The sequence below is a fragment of the Vulpes vulpes genome, chromosome 6, assembly GCF_048418805.1.
Source record: "Vulpes vulpes isolate BD-2025 chromosome 6, VulVul3, whole genome shotgun sequence".
Taxonomy (NCBI): Eukaryota; Metazoa; Chordata; class Mammalia; order Carnivora; family Canidae; genus Vulpes; species Vulpes vulpes.
The window spans coordinates 75571731-75592619 of NC_132785.1; the positions used below are offsets into that span (position 1 = coordinate 75571731).

Consider the following 20889-nt stretch of genomic DNA (forward strand, 5'->3'; position numbering starts at 1 on the left):
TAAAAGTGATCTCATTACTTCCCCCCCAACCTTTGCCCCAAACCTGTTCCTTCTCTAGGATGCCCTTTCTTTAGTGAAGGTTCCCACCATGTACCTAGCTGCCCAAGACAAAAATCTCAAGAGTTGGCCTAGGCCCTCCATCTCCTTATATTCTTATAGGTCATCAGATATTCCTTCAACATCTTATAAAGGAAGATTTTAAAAAATCAAACCATATTTACAAGAGACATGCAAAATCTAATAATATAAAAGGGTTAAAAATTAAGAGATTTTAAAATACATGAGGTTAGTTTTGTTTTGTTTTTTAATTTTTATTTATTTATGATAGAGAGAGAGAGAGAGAGAGAGAGAGAGAGAGGCAGAGACACAGGCAGAGGGAGAAGCAGGCTCCATGCACCGGAAGCCCGACGTGGGATTCGATCCCGGGTCTCCAGGATTGCGCCCTGGGCCAAAGGCAGGCGCCAAACCACTGTGCCACCCAGGGATCCCAGTTTTGTTTTTGTTTTTGTTTTTTTTAATGTAGCGCTTGATCTCCCGAGATCAGGAGTCCCATGTTCTACCCATTGAAACAGCTAGGTGCCTCACAGGCTAGTTCTTAAAAAGAAAGTGGTATAAATCCACTAATAATAAATAAAATCAACTTTAAGCAAAAATAATATCCACAGATGAAAAGGGCCATAAATAAAATATTTAATTCACATTTAGATATAAAATTTTAAACTAATATATACTTACTAATTATATAGCTTTAAAATATACAAAGAAAAATTTACGGAGATACAAAGAAAAAAATGACAAATCACTGTTACAGTATAAGATTTTAACACACTCCTCTCCATAACTGTGAGATCATGCTGACAAAAAACCTTAAGTAAGGATATAGAAAAGTTCAGAATTTAATGATCATTGGATTCAACAGAGAAGAATATATTCTTCTAAAGTACACAGGGCATTTATCAAAACTGATTACACACTGAGCCATAAGTTTCAAAATATTTTAAACAACTAGTATCATACAGGCTGTATTCTATGTCCAAAAGAATCACATCAGAAATTGGTTAGAAAAAGGAAAATCAAGAAACTTTGTTTGGAAGTACAAACTATTAAATAAGTCACAGGTCAAAGAAGGTAGTAACATGAAAATTAGAAAATAGTTAAAAGTGATAATAGCAAAAATGCTATGTATCAAAATTTGTAGAATGTAGCTAAAGTAATACTGAGTAAATACTGATGTAAATTAATAGCCTCAAAAAAGCCTCATGAGAAAAATGTGAGACTAAAATTAATTAGCTAGAAAAAAAAAATAAAAAAGTAAAAAGAAGGAAATAACAAGGTGCAAAAGTTAACAAAAGAGAAAAACAAGTATAAAACACACAACAACAACAAAAAAAACCCAAAAAAAAACACACAACAACCAAAAGCTCATTCCTGAAAAGGCTAATAGAACTGACAAATCTCTAGCAAGACTCATCAGGGGGGAAAAAATGGGATGAATAAAAACTAACAGGAATGAAAAGAAGGGACAAGAATATCAATGCTTCAGAAGTTAAAAAGATTATAAGAGAATGTAATGAATTTTGAATTTTGTCAAATTTGAAAACAAATGCAGTGAACAAATTCCTAGAAAAATAAACTTACACAAAGGGACTCAAGAAATCAAAAATCCAAATATTTATAAAAGTCTGCTTTAAATTCTCCCACAAGGGGGCATCTAGGTGGCCAGTGGTTGAGCATTTGCCTTTGTCTCACATCATGATCCCTGGGATTAAGTCCCACATCAGTCTCCCTGCAGGGAGCCCCCTTGCCCTCTGCCTAAGTCTCTGTCTCTCTCTCATGAATAAATAAATAAAATCTTTAAAAATAAATAAATTCTCCCACAAGGGGTGCCTAGATGGCTCAGCAGGTTAAGTGTCCAACTCTTGATTTCGGGTCAGGTCATGATCTCAGGGTCAGGAGATCAAGCCTTGTGTCAGGTTCCTTGTTTGGCAGGGAATATGCTTGAGATTCTCTCTCCCTCTTTTTCTGTCCCTCTCCCCTTGCTTGCTGTCTCTCTCTCCAAAATAAATAAATCTTAAAAAAAAATTTTCTCCCACAAGTAAAGGACTTCAACATTATTTACCACATATCTTCCCTCTCCCATTCGTCAAATATTCTATCAACACGAACCTTAAACCTGGCAACTAAAACCACTGCTAAAGCTGGACAAAATGTTAAGGCAAATTGGTTTTTCTTTCTTTTTTTTTTTTTAATTGTGATATTCACTTTGTTGGAGTTGTATGAAACTAAATCCATTTGTGTATAACTATACATTTTGTATTCATTAACACAAAAAGAAAGCTTCATGAATTTGCCTGTCATTAATTTGCCTGTGGTCCCTGTGCAGGGGCCATGCTAGTTTTCTTTGTATCATTCCAATTTTTAGTATATGTGCTGCTGATAAAAGCACAAGGCAAGTTTGTTTCTTTAACTTACATTAACAAAGCTAATGCTGCCTCACGCTTTGTTTTGCATATCAATAAGCAAGTGTACAAGGCAAAGATGTGCTTTGCCTAAACATCTTCCTGGCATGTAAAAGTATGTGGTATAGAATAAACAGCACTGAGATGGGAACTAGGATCTGGGAATTTTAGTCTCGGATCTACCAACTTACTTTCTGTGAGACTTGAATGATCCCCCCCCCCCTTCAGCTACAAAACTCAATGATGTTTACCTGCAAAAGTTAAGTACTTTTGCTATTAAGAGCAAATGATTAGTTTTCATAAGGCTTATTTTCCACAAAATTTCTATGTAATTGAGAATGTGCACTTATGAATTTCTAGCTATCTTTAAGTGAAATAGTTTTTATTCGTTTTCTTTCCATCCATTTATTTATTTTAGTCCCCAGATATCTGCCTTAAGCAATTTTAATTTCAGAATGCATTAGAGGACAAAACAGCCTCTGAAAGGAGGATGAAGGCAATGAAAGCATGCTTTTTCTGTTCAAAAACCACTTTTTATTGGAGAATGTTAGATAAAATAATTTTACTATAATTTACTAATGAAATGGTAGGAAGAAAAGTGACCATAAGGTGAGTAACTAAGAAATTTGTTCTAATAATAGAAAGAGTATAGAGGATCCCTGGGTGGCTCAGCAGGTTAGGGCCTGCCTTCAGCCCAGGGAGTGATCCTGAAGTCCCAGGATCGAGTCCCATGTCAGGATCCCTGCATGGAGCCTACTTCTCCCTCTGCCTGTGTCTCTGCTTCTCTCCCTCTCTCTCTGTGTGTCTCTGATGAATAAATAAATAAAATCTTAAAAAAAATAAAAAATAGAGTATAGGGGCAGGTGGATAGATAACTAAAATCATCAAAAACTAAAATATAGAAATAACAGAAATCAGTAAAGGATTAGATATAGTAAATTTTAAAAATTAAATATGAACTTTAAAAAACATTTTTTTTAAAGATCTTATTTATTCATGAGTGACAAAGAGAGAGAGTGAAAGGCAGAGACACAGGCGAGGAAGAAGCAGTCTCCACGCAGAGCCCGATTTGGGACTCGATCCTTCGACTCCAGGATCATGCCCTGAGCCAAAGGCAGACGCTCAACCGCTGAGCCACCCAGGCATCCCTTAAAAAAAAATTTTTATTAAGAATTTTAAATAGCTGAAAGCCAGTAATATTCAATATTAAAAACCAAAGTCTATATCACAAATTAAAATTACTGAGAGGTACTTTACCTGACGAAATATCTCCGTGACAAAGTTTACATTACTTCTCTTAGAAGAAAAAACTCTGCGAACTATTTCAATGTCTGTGAGATGTTCTTCATCAATACTACAAAGACTGGATGAGCTAGGTTCTCGCTCTGTGAGAGTGCTTGTGTTGGAATGAGACTGTTCTGGTTCTGCAGTTCTGTCTGCTTTATCAGCATTATCATTTTTGTTTTCTTCTCTGGATACCAAGCTAGCAGCTGCTCTCTAAAATAAAAATGAAAGGGGGAGAATATCATCCAACTTGGTATTTTGCTTTCTAATAGCAAATACTGGTAGGACACAAAACATTCCACAAATAACTTACACCATTGTTTAAAATCGAGCATAGATTTAATTTAGAATCTAAATAATTAAGTGGCAATGCAAATAACTTACACCATTGTTTAAAATCGGGCATAGATTTCATTTAGAATCTAAATAATTAAGTGGCAATGCAAATAACTCAACATTAAGTAATACAGTGATACTCACTAATCATCTATCCACCCATAATTTGATTTTAGAATGTTTGCAGTACAAACAAGTTACAAAAAGAAATCAAAGGAATGGAAGCAAGAGTTATGACAGAAATAGAAAGGAAGCCATAAGAAAACTCAAGAATGGGGCACCTGGCTGGCTCAGTCGGTACAGAGTATGACTCTTGATCTTGGGGTTGTAAGTTTGAGGCTCCATTGAGTGTAGACATTACTTAAAAATAAAATCTTAAAAAGAAAGAAAGAAGGCAAACTCAAGAGAACACTCTATATTCTAGTTACTTAAAAAGAATTTTCACCATGACTAAAGATGAAGACTGAGCCTAGAAATAAGGTAAAAGTCTTAAGGTTGGTGATGAGGAAATTACTACCATGGTATTATTAGTAGCATGGCAAATTACTTTCCAGTAAGTTACTCAATTTTTGGTCTCAGTTTTGTCACCTATAAAACATAAAGGTTTAAATAAATGATCTCAAACATGCCCTTCCAATCAAAAACCCTGTGATTTTAGTACATTAAGTTCTAGGATCATGAAAAATAGTTCTGCTTGAGTTTCTACACTTAATAATTATTTGTAGAGACCTTAGAGCAAAGTTTTAAGGAAAACATACCCATAGTTGGCTGCAGATAAATGATTAAGGGGGATATAAGTTAAATTTTCTGAACACTAATCAACTAAACATACACTATACCTCCACTTAATTTGTAAAAGATCTAAGAAGTCATAACAAAAACACACAGTTTAAGATTTTTATTTATTTTTTATTTATTCATAGAGATCAGAGAGAGAGAGAGAGAGAGAGGCAGAGACAAAGGCAGAGGGAGAAGCAGGCTCCACGCAGAGAGTCCGACATGGGATTCGATCCGGGGTCTCCAGGATCACGCCCCAGGCTGCTGGCGGCGCTAAACCGCTGCGCCACAGGGGCTGCCCAGTTTAAGATTTTTAAAACTAAATGAAGAAAATCTGAGAAAAGGAAAAAAACTGTAAATAAATAAACACTGCAATATAGGTAAGTTCAGAAAAAAACACATATTAAGGGAAAAGAAGAAAGTGGTAAGTGTAAAAAAGAGGGAAAACTGTTTAATAAAAAATACTAGAAGGTTAAATATCAGTCCCTCCACTGTAGAGATGTATAATTTTACACCACATTTCTAGACTCCTTGCTCTTGTTGGTAAAAGGGGAAAGGAGATAGGGACAAGATTTTTTTTTAAGATTTTATTTTTAAGTAATCTCTACATCTAATGTGGGCCTTGAACCCACAACCTTGAGATCAAGAGTGGCATGCTCCACCGACTGAGCCAGCCAGGCACCCTCGGAGACAAGGCTTTAAATCAGGATTCTGTGAATGCTTAAAAATCAAAAAAGAACCATGATGTCCTACAACTATCTGATTACAAATTGTTTCCAACTGCAAGAATTCATGTGTACAATTCAGAATATTTTTAGTACTGCACAATTAACATAAAATACAGAAACAAATTAGAAGCTGAGATTCATACGTGACTGGAATTATCTCCTATATCTTCCAAGTTTTTTTCTATTAAGATTACTGACTCTGTAATTGTTAGAATTCAGATTAATAAAATACATTTGTACAAAGAAAATATTACCATTATTTGTTTTAAATGTGTTCTACACCTAAGGTAATTGAAATCCACAGACACATCTCTTAAGCCATTTTTCACAAGTTTGCCCTTTGTAGTACCTGAATATTCTTTGGCAAGACTTCACCTTCCATCCCAGGAATATGAGGTCCTGTATGTGGCTTTGGCTCAAGCCAGAAAGAAACCAGCCAACGGATGACAATAACTCGAGCCTTAATGAAAGGTTCTTTTGTACAATAGATTGCTTCATTGGTTTCAGCATCCTTTTTTATCATAACATAATGTGGCTTTGGTCTCACCTGTGGGATATCTATGAAAAATAAAAGGAAAACAAAAACCAAAATAAAAAAGGAATTATGCTTAGATACATCAACATTTTTAAACATTTGAGAAAACACTTGTGATGATATCCTTGTTTTGGAAGTAGATTTAGTACAAAAGTGGCATTTTAAAACAATCTGCTAGATATTGCATGTAATCTAGAAGAATGAACCGTGTATCGCGACATACGGAAATACGTCTTCTTACAAAATATCATGAAAAATCTCAGCGAATCCTAAGTACACGGAAGTTTCCAGAGCCATTTAAAATTAATGAGAACTTGCGACACCTGGGTGGCTCAGCTGTAGGGCATGTGCCTTTGGGTCGGGGTGTGATCCCACAGTCCCGGAATTGAGTCCCACATCAGGCACCCTGCATGGAGCCTGCTTCTCCCTCTGCCTCTGCCTCTCTCTCTCGTGAATAAATAAATAAAATTTTTAAAAAATTAATGAGAACTCACTAACCTAAACTAACCTAAAACTAACCTAAAACTGAGACACAAATTTTGAATACAAGGTATGAGAATTTTTCCTTGATTTTTAGAGCAAAAATATTTTTAAAGCAAATATCATTCTCAATTGCAAAGATCTGCTACTCTAATTTAAGTCCTTTCTACTGGCCTTAATGGTTATGCCTAAGCCTATTAGCTATCTAAACTTGGCAAAGCTTGAAATAGGAACATCCTTCTGTAAAAAGAACATTTCCACATACAGATTGCCAATGCCTTCTACCTATGGAAGAGGTCTGCTTCTAAACCAAGATTCATCAGAAAGGTTCTAGTTTCAAGACTCAGCCATTCTGGCAAAGCCACTAAATACTGGACTAAACATCATCAAAACATACAACAACATTATTATTCATACAGAATCTGAGTAAGACATACTACATTGAACCTGTGAGGGACCTTAAAAAGAAAATTTATAATATAGTTTAAAGATCATACCAATATCAGAATTTAAGTTTAATTTATAATATCAAATATTTCTGGTGGCTTAACTTTTCCAGTCAGTGAGATCCAAAGAATACATTAAAAAAAAAAAAAAATCTCTTCACTCTCAGTGAAACTTTCCTACGAATAAAATTCTATTTTCTGTATGAATCAAGGTATAATATCTCTGAACAATCACTACAAATATCAAATATTATCAGTTTTCTGTAGGTAACAAATGCCAACTTTACAATGAAGTATATTTTATTCTTATGTATAATCTTCTATAAATTCAACAGACTACCTACCAAGTACAGGATGATATAAACTATTCTCCTTGCAGATGTTTGGGAAAATATAAGGTAAGTAATATTTCTTAAAATGTGAAAACAAAAATGAAAATCCTCTTTCTTGGTTTTCTTTGTTCTTCCATTCTAAGCTTTTTACCTAAAAATAAAAAAACAATCAGAATCATTCCACAAGATAAAAACAGTGATCATAAATAAGACTATAAAAGGTTACTTAAGTGATACACTAATTTGTTATACTCTAAAGCTATATAGCTAAATATATATAAAGGGCAAACTGTAGAAACTAGTATAATGCCATGTAAATGCATTATGTATATTTTAAAAATCTTAGAAGCGTGCTCTGAAAATTTTCTTTTTTTTTTTTTTTAATTTTTATTTATTTATGATAGCCACACAGAGAGAGAGAGAGAGAGAGGCAGAGACATAGGCAGAGGGAGAAGCAGGCTCCACGCACCGGGAGCCCGATGTGGGATTCGATCCGGGGTCTCCAGGATCACGCCCTGGGCCAAAGGCAGGCGCTAAACCGCTGCGCCACCCAGGGATCCCTGCTCTGAAAATTTTCAAAGTTGACTCAAACTTGGCTCTACTAATGACAAATTACTAATGATCTTCCCCCCTTTGCCCTGTCCTGAATAATTCAGCCTTAAAAGTCACATGAAATAGGATTGGGGGAAAGAGTGAAAGCAGTAGCAGATAAGTGCAGTAATCAGAGGCTGACCGCAGAAGCAGGGCATCCATGAAGGGATGTAGCAGAGGTGGCAGCCCAGTGGAGACTTAGAGCCTGGTAGGGTGAAGACATGGTCCATGAAGTGAAGGGGTGGAGGATAAGAGGAGAAAGAGCAGTAAAATATAGGGTGTGAGAATGCCAATAGAGTGAGGAAGATATTTAAGTACGGGAATGGTAGAGGCCCGGAGTAGGCTTCAATGAGATACCACTATACATTACTCCTTTAGAATAACTAAAATTACATACTGACCATACCAACTGTTGATGAGGATGTGAAGCAACTTTTAAGCTTCACAGATTAAGCTGTGAATGTAAAAAAATTAAGCTGGTGGAATGTAAAAAGGTACAAACATGTGGAAAACAGCTTGGCGATGCCTTAAAAAGTCAATAAATACTTCTACTATAACCCAGTTATTCCACTACTAGATGTTTAGAAACTTGAACGTCTAGTGTTCATGAGAAAAGAAACTTTATGTCCACAGAAGGACTTGTTTATCAATATTCAGTTTTATTTTAATAGCCAAAAACTGGAAACAACTCATATCACCATCAACAGGTGACTAAATAACAAAGCATGTTGTTATATCCATACAATGAAAAACAGAGCAATAAAAAGAACCAAACTTTGATACACAACATGATTTTCAAAATAATTATGATAGAAAAAAGAAGCCAGACCAAAAATAAGTAAATACCATATGATTCCATTTATATGAAAATATGGAAAATGCAAACTATAATGACATATATCAGATCTACGGCTGCATGGGAATGAGCAGTGGTTAGGAATGGAAAATGATGTATTACAAGGCCATCTGAGGACTTTTAGGGGTAATATGATCATTATCTTGATATGATCATTATCTTGATTATGGGAATGGCTACATGACTATATATATATATATATATATGTAATATATTTCATTAATTTGTGTATTTGAAATATTACAGTTTACTATATGTCAGTTATATATCAATAAACCAGCAAAACAATTTTAAAAATCTATGAGGCATAAAAGTTGTTTTTTAAAAAAGAAAAACTGGTAATAATAATGACAGTAACAATTAGCTCCCTTTCTAAGAGATTCATAATCCCTCCATTGATTTTTATTTCAGGAAAAGCATACAAAATATACATTTTCAAAAGTAAAAATTTGTCCTGCCTCAAGAAAATAAGCAAGTATCTCCTCTAACAGAACAATGGCAAAAGAGGGAAAAATTAGTTACCCACACGAGATGGTAAGAGGCAGGATAGCAAAGAAGATAACACATACCTGAATTACTATGTATTTTAAAAGTGCTTCAAGAAAATAGCTTGTGAGATCTTCTTGTCCTTTGTCTCCTGATTGTGGGGGGACTAGAGGAGTGATTTCCTCTATAGTGACTTGGGCTATACAAAGACAAAATTTAGTTTAATTATAAAACAAATTTAACAATGAAATACTGTGATTGAAAATAAAATTTAACTATAAAACATATATGCAATAAATACTGCTTAAAAACGTTCTAACGACTGACTTGAAACAAACCTGAGATCATCTAACAGTCCATTCAACAACCATAAAGTTTAATAATCAACTGTTTCATAAGCCCTTGACTGAGATGTAACAGGGATGGAAAGACAGATATAGTAAAGGGCTTAAGAGTGAATCTTACTTGAAAAAGAATTTCTACTTTAAAATTTACATTAAGTGTGTCCATTACAAAAATTCTATAGTATGATGGGAAAGAACAATAATGACCCTATTTATCAATTAAAGGACATATTATTTGGGGCACCTGAGTGGCTCAGTGATTGAGCATCTGCCTTTGGCTCAGGTTGTGATCCCTCGATCCTGGGATTGAGTCCCACATCAGGCCCCCACAGGGAGCCTGCTTCTCCCTCTGCCTCTCTCTCTAAGTCTCTCATGAATAAACAAAATCTTAAAAAAAAAAAAAGGATTAAAAAAAATAAAGGACATATTATTTTAGTAATGACCATGTTCAATGCTCACTCTGTAAAGTAGTGAATGAAATGCTATTTCCCTCTCAAAAAGGATAGCATCTTGGACGCCTGGGTGGCTCAGTGGTTGAGCATCTGCCTTTGGCTCAGGTCGTGATCCCAGGGTCCTGGAATCAAGTCCTGTATCAGGCTCCTTGCAGGGAGTCTGCTTCTCCTTCTCCTTCTCTTTCTCTGCCTCTCTCTCTGTTCTCTCGTGAATATATAAATAAAATCTTCAAAAAAAGAATTTAAAAAAATAAAGGACATATTATTCTAGTATTGACCAGGCTCACTCTGCCTCTGTATCTTCCTTGAATAAATAAATAAAATGTAAAAAAAAAAAAAAAAAAAAAAAGGACAGCATCTTAGTTCCTTGATTACAAAAATCCATGTATAAAATAAGAAACGTGACCATTTTCTAAAATTTTCAGATAGTCAAAAACATTCATTATAACAAATGTAAATTCAAGAAAACTGACCACCAACTAGCTAAATTCTCTTAAATATTTCCTAAACAGCAACTAGTACAGGCAGGTTCCTAAACCGGTTTCTCAGTAAATATTAGCCAAGTAATTAAGCTCACAAAAATAGGTTTTGTTACAGTCCTCTTGGCACAAAGTAAAATACTCTTGTACTTCAATGTACATCCAAATTAACTCAAGGATACAGGATAACACATGAAAATTAGAAGTGAAAGATAAATGTAAAACAGCTTATATTAACCATGTGTTTCTGATGCTTTGACATCAGGAGCCTTGTTGGCCAGGGAGAGAATGTCCCCCTCCCTCTGGGATAAACAGGTAATTCCCAGAGATAGTAAAGATGGGCCTGAGAACATGCCTTTCACATGCAAACCAACCAGTCCAGAGTCCATACCTCCACCCCACTTCTATTGGGCTATCTTACTCAAGGCCACTATCCCCCTGACCTAATCACCCAAGGTAACTGGGTGACAATGAGGAACAATCTCTCTACACCTAAGCCTGCTGAAATTATCTAAACAAGTCAATTATAGGACTGCTCACACTGCCTCACCATGTTCCTACCTACAGAAATCATAATAAGGGCTCTTGCCTATGATGCCCTACCCCTGACTGACCCTGGAACTTCCCTGTGTAGCCACCCTCCCTGGTGTGGCATGCCTTCTTCCCTTGGGAAACATAACTATTTCTTTATGGCAATCATCTTCTGATCTGCTGGACTCATCATAAGTGAAAAATAATAAAACCTGTATTTTGAAACTTGGCCTTGAATTACCCAGTTAATAAACATACAGACATTTTAAAATTATATTAACTACAAAGAAAAATTTAAAGTACTGATGGATAAGATCTCATGAATCTTACTTTCTTGAAGATTGAGTGGAGGATTAATGAGATTATCTAAAGTTCGAGGTCCATATTCAGATTGTAGTGCTGAAAATCCAGGAATTAAGCATGAAAACATCCAAAGCTGTTCTTTGCTACAGTTATTCTGAAGAGCTTGCAACCATAATAAGAAAAGACGAACACCCTCTCGTCTGATCTAAAATAAAATAAAATGAAAACCAGTATTTTTACTTATAATGGAAATATTATCTTACTTTTAAGACCAAAATTCCCTAGAAGATGATTAGAGAATGGTACTTTGCAAAAGAGAGGAAGGAAAAGAGGGAAAAGGGGAAAAGGAAGGTGAGAAGGAAAGAGGAAGGGCTACAATACCCATGTCATTTACTGAGCCCTAATTTTTTTTTCTTTTTGTACTGAGCCCTTATTATTTCTAAATTTAAATTCATGGATTTTGAACAAATACGGAATAAACTTGACCTCTAACTACTTAAAGCTATCAGGTAATGTTTATTCTAAAATTTCCATTTGTAAAAAAAAAAATCAGAAAATTATTTCCTTCTTGTTTACCTCCCTCTTTCCCAGCACCACTGGTCTAATCCAAGAAGCAAAAAGAAAGAGGGCATTAACTGTTCTTTGTACAATGAGCTTGGCAGAAAGTGGAATCGTTATGGGGATCCTAGTGTCCTGCTAAATCAATGTTCTTGTCCTTCAAAAGCTTACCTACCACTCTCTGAAATTATCATCTACTTATTTTTTGCTGCTAAACTGCAAAGCAGAAATTCTGACCTATTACCATATTCTAAGCACCTAGAACAAAAGACATCAAATATTCCAATCAATGAATAAATTCTCTCCCAGGAAAAGAGAAAAACATTCAGCATCTGACAGACAAAACACAAAGTTCTTCACTAAGCTAATTTCACTGGCAGCTTTGGAAATTGCCCTACCACAGCTTGGTAAATGGCCACTGTCAAAGCTGTTAAACAGCTGTCACCCTCACGGTTTAAAGAGATAACAAGAAAACAATTAGGAAGGCTTATTCCTTTGTACTGCTATATCAAGCCTTGACACCAAACCTACCCACAATCAGAAACTTTCACTTAACTACAAGATACTTTTGCTTGCACTGGGTAGCTTCTCTTAACCATAGCACAGTGAGATAATGAAGAAGAAATAAAACCAACTTTTAAAATGTAGATCCTCTATTTTTCCCTACATCTTAGAATAGTTCTGGTAATATAAAGAATAATTTTTTGAATGACCAAATAATCTTTGTCTTCTGGGGAACAGTGAGTAAAGTATTCCTAGTGAATCACTAAATGCAGTGGCAAACGATAGTTTTTCAACAGCCTGGTCAATCCAGTATGTATTTTCACACATACTGAGTATGTTGCTCTATTTTAAGTCAATTCACTTCAACTAAGTGAACTAAAGACAATTCAAAATTCTTTAGGAAAAAAGTTGATGTAGAAAAGGTAAAACAAGAAACTATATGCTTTACTCATAGTTTTTTAAAAGTCATAGAAAAAATTATTTATACCTTCAAGGAGTTTCCTGTGTGGAGTAGTTTCTTTAAAATCAATCCTGAAAAGAAAACATGATTTAAAATATTCATATTTTCTTAGTTGTTTCCAAATGTCAGAGTTCTCGGTCAGACTTGAAAACATTTTAATACAAGTCCTTGGCAACCTCCAAATTATTCTTGGTGACCCTGATATCCCTCTGGCCATAATCTTGGGACCAGAAGGGCATACAGAGTCACCTTTTCAACACACAGTCTATTGGAATTAAACATGATTTAGTCTACTGAAACAAACCATAATCTCAAAATTGCATTTAATATAACCACCTCTGTATATCTCTTATTTAAGACTAAGAATATAATTAAACGCTTTCTATATCATTAATATACATAAAAACTACTGTAGGAAATTTCCATTTAATTAACCACATGAACTTCTATAATAATTCCTAACATTTTCATTGTAATACTTTGCTTTTTCAGAATATTCAAAGCCATCTTTAATACTTTTTTTAAATTATTAACAATATTAACAATATTTCTACTCTATAATGAAACACTGAAATTACACTAACAAACATCCAAAGGCCCACCAGTTGGTCTAAAGAAACCTACTAAGCACAGTCCTATGTTTCTTATACTTTCAAAATTTCATTTATTTACCTTATCTATGATGTTCTATCTACCAAGTATCATGGAAGCCTCCTTATAAACCACGCCAAAGGGGCAGTCCCGGTATCTCAGTGGTTTAGTGCTGCCTTCAGCCCAGGGCCTGATCCTGGAGACCCAGGATCAAGTCCCACGTCCCTGCATGGAGCCTGCTTCTCCCTCTGCCTGTGTCTCTGCCCCCTCTCTCTCTGTGTCTCTCATGAATAAATAAATAGAATCTTAAAAAAAAAAAAAAAACAAAACACGTCAAATCAATCTCCTCCTACTTTCCCCAGAAAAAAACATTATCCAGATTTTGGTATTAATTACTTCCAAAATATTTTTATATTAAGTCTATTTATTTATAAATCAATAAAATATTTAGAATTCATGTATTTTTTTAAAGATTTATTTATTTATGATAGACAGAGAGAGAGGCAGAGACACAGGTGGAGGGAGAAGCAGGCCCCATGCCGGAAGCCCGACACGGGACTCGATCCTGGGACTCCAGGATCGCGCCCTGGGCCAAAGGCAGGTGCTAAACCAGAACAAGAATTTCTTCCATAGCTATTTGTTCTAATCCTATTTTTTTATTCTAATATCAAGATTACACACATGCAAGACACATATACACAGATCAAGCCGGGATTTTATTTGGTTAAGTTTTATTTGTCATACAAAAATAAGCTTTAATATTTCAAATAAAACTATGTTGATTTGTCTCGGTCCTCTTCTTCTGTTTGCACAAATTCAATTTCTTAAAGCAATACTATGTAAACCTCAGTCTTTAATCAGCTCTCCTAAAAGGATCTATACATGCTAAATGCAGTGTGGATTGGATTTTAGAACAACAACAACCAAAAAAGAACGTATTGGAAAAGTAATCTAATCTGATTGTTTGAAATTTAATAGTTTAAGAAAAACCTTTACATTTATATATGCTATCATACAAAATGAGCCTATAAGTTACTTTTCTTTTCTTTTCTTTTCTTTTGAGAGAAACAAAGCGCAGGAGTACAAAAGCAGCACAGGGTGGTAGCAGGGGAGGGCTGAATCTTAAGCAAGCACCACACTCGGCACAGAGCCCTACTTGGGGCTCAAGCTCACAACCCTGAGACCACAACCCGAGCCAAAATCAAGAGTCAGACACCCAACTGATTGAGCCACCCAGGTGCCCGAAGTTACTTTTCACATCCAACACTAGCTTCTGAAATTTATCTGTAATGATCTATATAGCTCTCATTAATTCACTTTAACTGCTATATACTATTCCATTCCCTATGATTAATCTTATTTTATGTTAGGACATTTGTTTTCAAATTTTTGCTATTCCTAGGAATACTATAATAAAGGTTCTGTCATAGCTATAAAAATACCTAACACTATACTTAATGGTGAAAGAATAACTGCTTTCTCTCACACATTAGGAATGATGCAAGAGTATCTATCTGCTTTCACCACTTTTAGTCAACACTATACTAGAGAATAAACAAAAGAGAATGGAAGGAAGGTAGGAAGGAAGGAAGAAAGAAAAAGAAATTAGATACTAAATTGGAACTAAAAAGATACTAAATTGGAAATATAAAAATAAAACTATCTTAAATTGCAGCTGACCTGTTCCTATATACAGAAAATTGAAAGGAATCTACAATAAAACAAATAGAATAAAGAAGTTATAATTAACTGGTAATAATACAAATGCCCATGAATTGGAGAGTAGATAAAACATGATATATCCATGAGAGTATACAGCAATAAAAAAGAAATGATGATACATGCTATAATATGGAAAACAAACAAAAATTATGCTAAGTGAAAGAAGCCAGATGCAAGCCACTATAAATTGTATGATTTCATTTACATGAAATGTCAAAAAAAAAAAGACATTTATTGAGCACAGAAAGCAGACTGTGGTGGTGAGAAACGTACTAACTGTAAATGGGCTTGAAGGAATACTACAGGGTGAGATAATGCTCTAACACTAGACAGTGGTGACTCTAAATATTTATTTAAAATCACTGAACTATTTATTTAAATAGATGAATTTTACCTCTATGAATTATACTTGAATAAAGCTACTTTAAAAAAATAAACTAGTCATTGATTTATTTTCCTTCATATATAAGGCAGAAATCAAAGAAAACAGTTTTAGGATTTTTCTAGGTGACAAAGAAAAATGACCACTTCTGTATCTTCTCAAGTTAGGTATTATTGGAATATTATTAATCATGGCAAGTAGAGAGCCTAAAGCTCTTTTGGAAATTTAAGGCTACATTCCTTAGAAGCTACAATAAAGTTGTGAAGTTCAGATGTATCAAAAAAAAGTTTCTTCATAAACAACCTTCAAAGACATTTTTATGATTATGAAACACAAAACAGTATTTCACTATTTTATTGAGTACCTTATTATGTGCTTATTACCAATTCACATCTCTTCTCTGATATAAAGTATATTCAAATATTTTGCCAATTTTTAAATATTTGTCTTATCGAGTTCTAAGAGTTCCTTACTTATAATGGGTACATTATATTTAGTCTCAAACTCTATCTAAAAAGTTTATTCTAAATGGCTTTACTGAGTACTCAGGATTTTATCTTTTATAGCCCCTGTATCAATATCCTTCCTAGATGTCCAAAGTTCCTTTTGTTTCTGGAACTAATTGGGAAGGCTTACAGTTTCAAAGTCCCACAAAAGACTTTTTTTTTTTTTTTTTTAAGATAAAACCTGTTTTACTCATCTAATCATTAGTTAACAGACACTGGCTTATTTCCACCTTTTGGCTATTATGAAAAATAGTGCTATGAACATTAGAGTATGTTTCTTTACAGACCTATGTTTTCCTTTCCTTGGGTATATACCTGGGTATAGAATTGCTGAGCCATACAGGAGCTCTATGTTTAATATTTTGAGTAACTGCCAGACTGGTTTCCTTTTTTTATTTTTATTTAAATTCAATTAGCCAACATACAGTATGTCATTACTTTCAGATATAGTGTTCAATAATCCATCAGTTGTGTATTACACTTAGTGCTCATCATATCACGTGCCTTCCTTAATGCCCATTACCCAGTTACCCCATCCCCTCACCCACCTCCCTTTCAGCAAGCAAACCTCAATTTATATCCCAGACTTAAGAGTCTCTCGTGGTTTATCTCCCTGATTTCTTCCCATTCAGTTTCCCCTCTCTTCCCTTATGATCCTCTACACTATTTCTTTTGAGTGAAACTATATGATAGATAATTGTCTTTCTCCTATTAGTTCACTTAGCATAATACCCTCCAGTTCCATCCATGTCAATGTAAATGGTAGGTATTCATCCCTTCTGATGGCTGAGTAATATTCCATTGTATATATTTACCATATCTTCTTTATCCATTCATCTGTCGAAGGACATTGTGGCTCCTTCCACAGTTTGGCTCTTGTGGACATTGCTGCCATGAATATTGGGGTACAGGTGCCCCTTCATTTCACCACATCTATATCTTTGGGGTAAATATCCATTAGAGCAATTGCTGGGTCACAGGGTAGCTCTATTTTTAAGTCTTTGAGGAATCTCCATACTGTTTTCCAGAGTGGCTATATCAGCTTGCATTCCCACCAACAGTGTAAGAGAGTTCCCCTTTTTTCCACTTCCTTGCCAATTATTTGTTGCTTCTTGTCTTGTTAATTTTAGCCCATCTAACTGGTGTAAAATAGTATCTCACTGCAGTTTTGATTTGTATTTCCCTGATGACAAGGGTTGTTGAGCCTTTTTTCATGTGTCTGTTGGCCATTTGTATGTCTTCTTTGGAGAAATGGCTAGACAGGTTTTCAAAGCAGCTGCAGCATTTTATATTCCCACTAACAGTGTTCGAGGGTTCCAAGTTCTCCACGGCCTCACCAATGCTTGTTATTTTCTTGCTTACCATCATCCTAGTAGATGTGAAGTGATATCTCCTTATAGTTGTGTTTTACTTTTCCCTACAAATGATGCATATTTTCATGTGCTTATTGGTCATTTGTATATCTTGGAGAAATGTCTATTCAAATCCCATGCCTGTTTTTAAATTGTGTCCAGAAAATATTTCACTTGCCATAATGGATTAAGAAATATGAGGCCTAAATAAAATCTATGACTTTCTTTTTTAAGAGAAACAAATACACATTTTACCAATGAATGTAAGGCCTATAACATTCTACTTAAACGATGTAGATAGGGTGGCCATCCGCATACTTCACATGAGAGAAGGGTCAGAAGAATCATTAGCAATCAAACCTGACACCATTGGGATACCTAAACCAGAGCCACCAATTGCTTACCTGCAGACTCCTTTCTAATGATAGAGGGGGGAAATGTCTTAGAATAAGAGCGTAAGAGCCCTGTGGTGATACTGTTATTGTTAAAAGACCAGACTCCAAGCCAGCAAGCACCCTGGCTTAGTTCAAGGTAACAGAAAGTCTGTGGTCTCCTCTCTACTTAGTCTCTGACAGTAATCCACAGCAGGGTTTTTTTTCTCCCTTTTTCTTTTTGGCTTCATTCCATGATCTCAAAAGTTCTACTCTGGCCCTTCAAGCAAAGGTTAATTCTAGTTCCCACCACTATTTTCTGTGGAACAAACTAACTGCTAGGTGACACTGCTTGCTTTCGAATCCGGAGCCCAAATATTCACTCTATTTGGCACTTTACATTTCTGTTCCATTTTTTATTCTGAGATGTTTACTTTGTTTTCCTGCTTTTATTTTTTTTGGTTTTATAGTTTTATCATCATTACTAAAGTAAAGAAACAGACAGATCAAAGAAATTTAATATGCCATTTTGACTGGAAATCCTTCATCTATATTTTTATCTTACACTCCCAGTAAATACAGTCCTGCATTCTTTATATCGTTTTTACCAAAGCATAAACTATAAATTCATTTCAAATACTGACCAACTCACTACAGAGCATTTTCATATATTATCATTTATGTCAAATGTGAAATACATATTCAAATTACTTACCAATACTGTGAAACTGCCATCGCTGATGAATTCTTTCTGGAAGAAGTTGTAAAATTTTCTAAAAATCAGTATGAATAAAACAAAAGAATGAAAAGCAAATAATGAGTCCACATTCTGTGCAATGTGAAAAATTAAACAAAAAGCTTATGCCTTTAATAGTTTCTATGTAAAAGAGCATCACAAACACAAAATAGTATTTAAACTAATCTGACAGGGATCCCTGGGTGGCGCAGAGGTTTGGCGCCCGCCTTTGGCCCAGGGCGCAATCCTGGAGACCCGGGATTGAATCCCACGTCGGGCTCCCGGTGCATGGAGCCTGCTTCTCCCTCTGCCTGTGTCTCTGCCTCTCTCTCTCTCTCTGTGACTATCATAAATAAATAAAAATTTAAAAATAAGTAAATAAATAAAAAATAAACTAATCTGACAGTACTTGCTCTATTTCAGCACGGACACACTGATCAATATTGGAAAACACCAAAAAAAAAAAACACAAAAAAACAAAACCAACAAGTTATACTAACGAAGACTTGAGAAAAAAAATAATGAAAGTTATCGTCTAAAATGATGTGGAAAGTAAATTTCTCTTTATGGAATAAACACCAACTCTAATATATTTCAAAATGATCATTTACTATTCTCAGAATTTCTGTATTGTGGATATTACTGATAAATTTTGAATTCTCTCAGACACTATTAATTGTGACATTTTGTCTCATTTTGAATAGTTCTTCCTCATTTTGATAAAAGTAGGGAAAATATTTTGATTTCAAAAAAATCACATCAAATATTTATACTGATTTGTGTGAACCCAAAGATACTTATATCTATGATGATTATAGGTATATAAGAACAATGTTTAAAAATTCAGGATCCTTACAATTAAGCTAATACAGGTTTCCATTAATGTGGAATAAACACTTTTTATAGGTAATGCTTTCAAAACGTTACCTTTAATTCCCTTTACAAATTTCTTCTGTGTGAATTATTCTAATTCAAAAACTGCCTTACTATGCTACTAAATGATGTTATCAGTGCTTATCTGCTTGCTGAATGAGTTTTGTGTGTATGTTTCTTATTACTGCTGCTCTTACTACTGTTATTTTTTTTTTCTAAAGATTTTATTTATTCATAGAGACACACACACAGAGAGAGGCAGAGACACAGGCAGAGGGAAAAGCAGGCTCCATGCAGGAAGCCCAACATGGGACTCGATCCTGGGTCTCCAGGGTCACACCTCAGGCCACAGGTGGCGCTAAACCGCTGCGCCACGGGGGCTGCTTACTACTGTTATTCTTTAGAAATCACATTAACCAAATGTTCATAAGGGCCAAACACTAGACATTTAATATAACAGTATCTCATTAATCCATTCTAAAGAGAGAGTTTATTAATCTCATTTTTTAAAAATGAGAAAATGGGTTAAAGTAATGTGCTTAAGTAGAAAGTGGACGAAACTGATTCCAATCTTGATATGCTTAATCCAAAATGTGACTTTTATACTATTCTGTCCAAAAGATACTATGCATGTTTTACACTCCTCTATCTTCCACTTGATATGATCTTATTTATTCAGTCCATCTCATACAAGAGGATGAGATACACAAACTTCTTTACCTTTGCCTCTTCATATTTCTCTAGACAACAACTGTGTAATTGTATTTATTTTGTTGTAGAAAGAGACAAAATTATAAGCTGATAAGTTTGTAAACTAATCAAAAACATCCCTAAATTATGACTATTACACTTCAGATTTAACCCCTTGTAAATAAACATGTCTTTATTTTTATGTGGTTACCATAAAGATGAAAGAAACCATGTCTAGTCAGGGAAGAAACCATTATAAATCCTGTATCATATTAACACTACATAATGGTGTTATTTTTTACTACAAAAAGAGGAACTCAATTTTTATAAATTTCTTGATTTTTAAAAATCATCATTAGTCTCTAAAGGTACAGGTCAGATGTTATTGTCCCCATTATAAGTAGAAAAACATCAGCACATAGGTTAAATAATTTTTTCCAAAAGATGAAAGCCCTGTAATTAATATCTTTATATTCTAAAACAAAAATCACTTACTAAAAACAATTAATCAGTATATATTATATACAGGAAACTAAACATTATTTTTTAATAGAAGGAAGGTCCTAAAAGATCTTCCATTAACTAATCAATCCATCTCAGTTTCCTGAACACGGGACAAGCATGAATGTCTGAAGGAACATTTCCTAGAAATTATTATCTTGCCTACTCTGTTGATAATTTTTTTTAACTTATTTTTCAATCTTAATATCTTTTATTTCCTTTTC

General features: G+C 34.5%; 1 protein-coding gene and 1 non-coding gene across 12 annotated transcripts in view; both read right to left on the bottom strand.

The window, feature by feature from the left end:
• The window catches only part of RALGAPA1 (Ral GTPase activating protein catalytic subunit alpha 1), a 240264-nt gene that overhangs the window by 175681 nt on the left and 43694 nt on the right, over positions 1 to 20889 (bottom strand). For all 11 annotated transcript variants that reach the window (XM_026019058.2, XM_026019059.2, XM_072761425.1 and 8 more), the window contains exons 4-10: positions 18581 to 18638; positions 12969 to 13012; positions 11447 to 11624; positions 9394 to 9509; positions 7390 to 7528; positions 5934 to 6142; positions 3717 to 3956 (exon numbers count right to left, since the gene is read on the bottom strand). In XM_026019058.2, the coding sequence (XP_025874843.1) occupies positions 3717 to 3956; positions 5934 to 6142; positions 7390 to 7528; positions 9394 to 9509; positions 11447 to 11624; positions 12969 to 13012; positions 18581 to 18638 (984 nt within the window). The remainder of the gene's footprint in view (positions 1 to 3716; positions 3957 to 5933; positions 6143 to 7389; positions 7529 to 9393; positions 9510 to 11446; positions 11625 to 12968; positions 13013 to 18580; positions 18639 to 20889) is intronic.
• On the bottom strand, positions 2342 to 2446 carry LOC112935378 (U6 spliceosomal RNA). Its single transcript, XR_003238163.1, has one exon. It is a non-coding gene; the product is annotated as a U6 spliceosomal RNA (small nuclear RNA).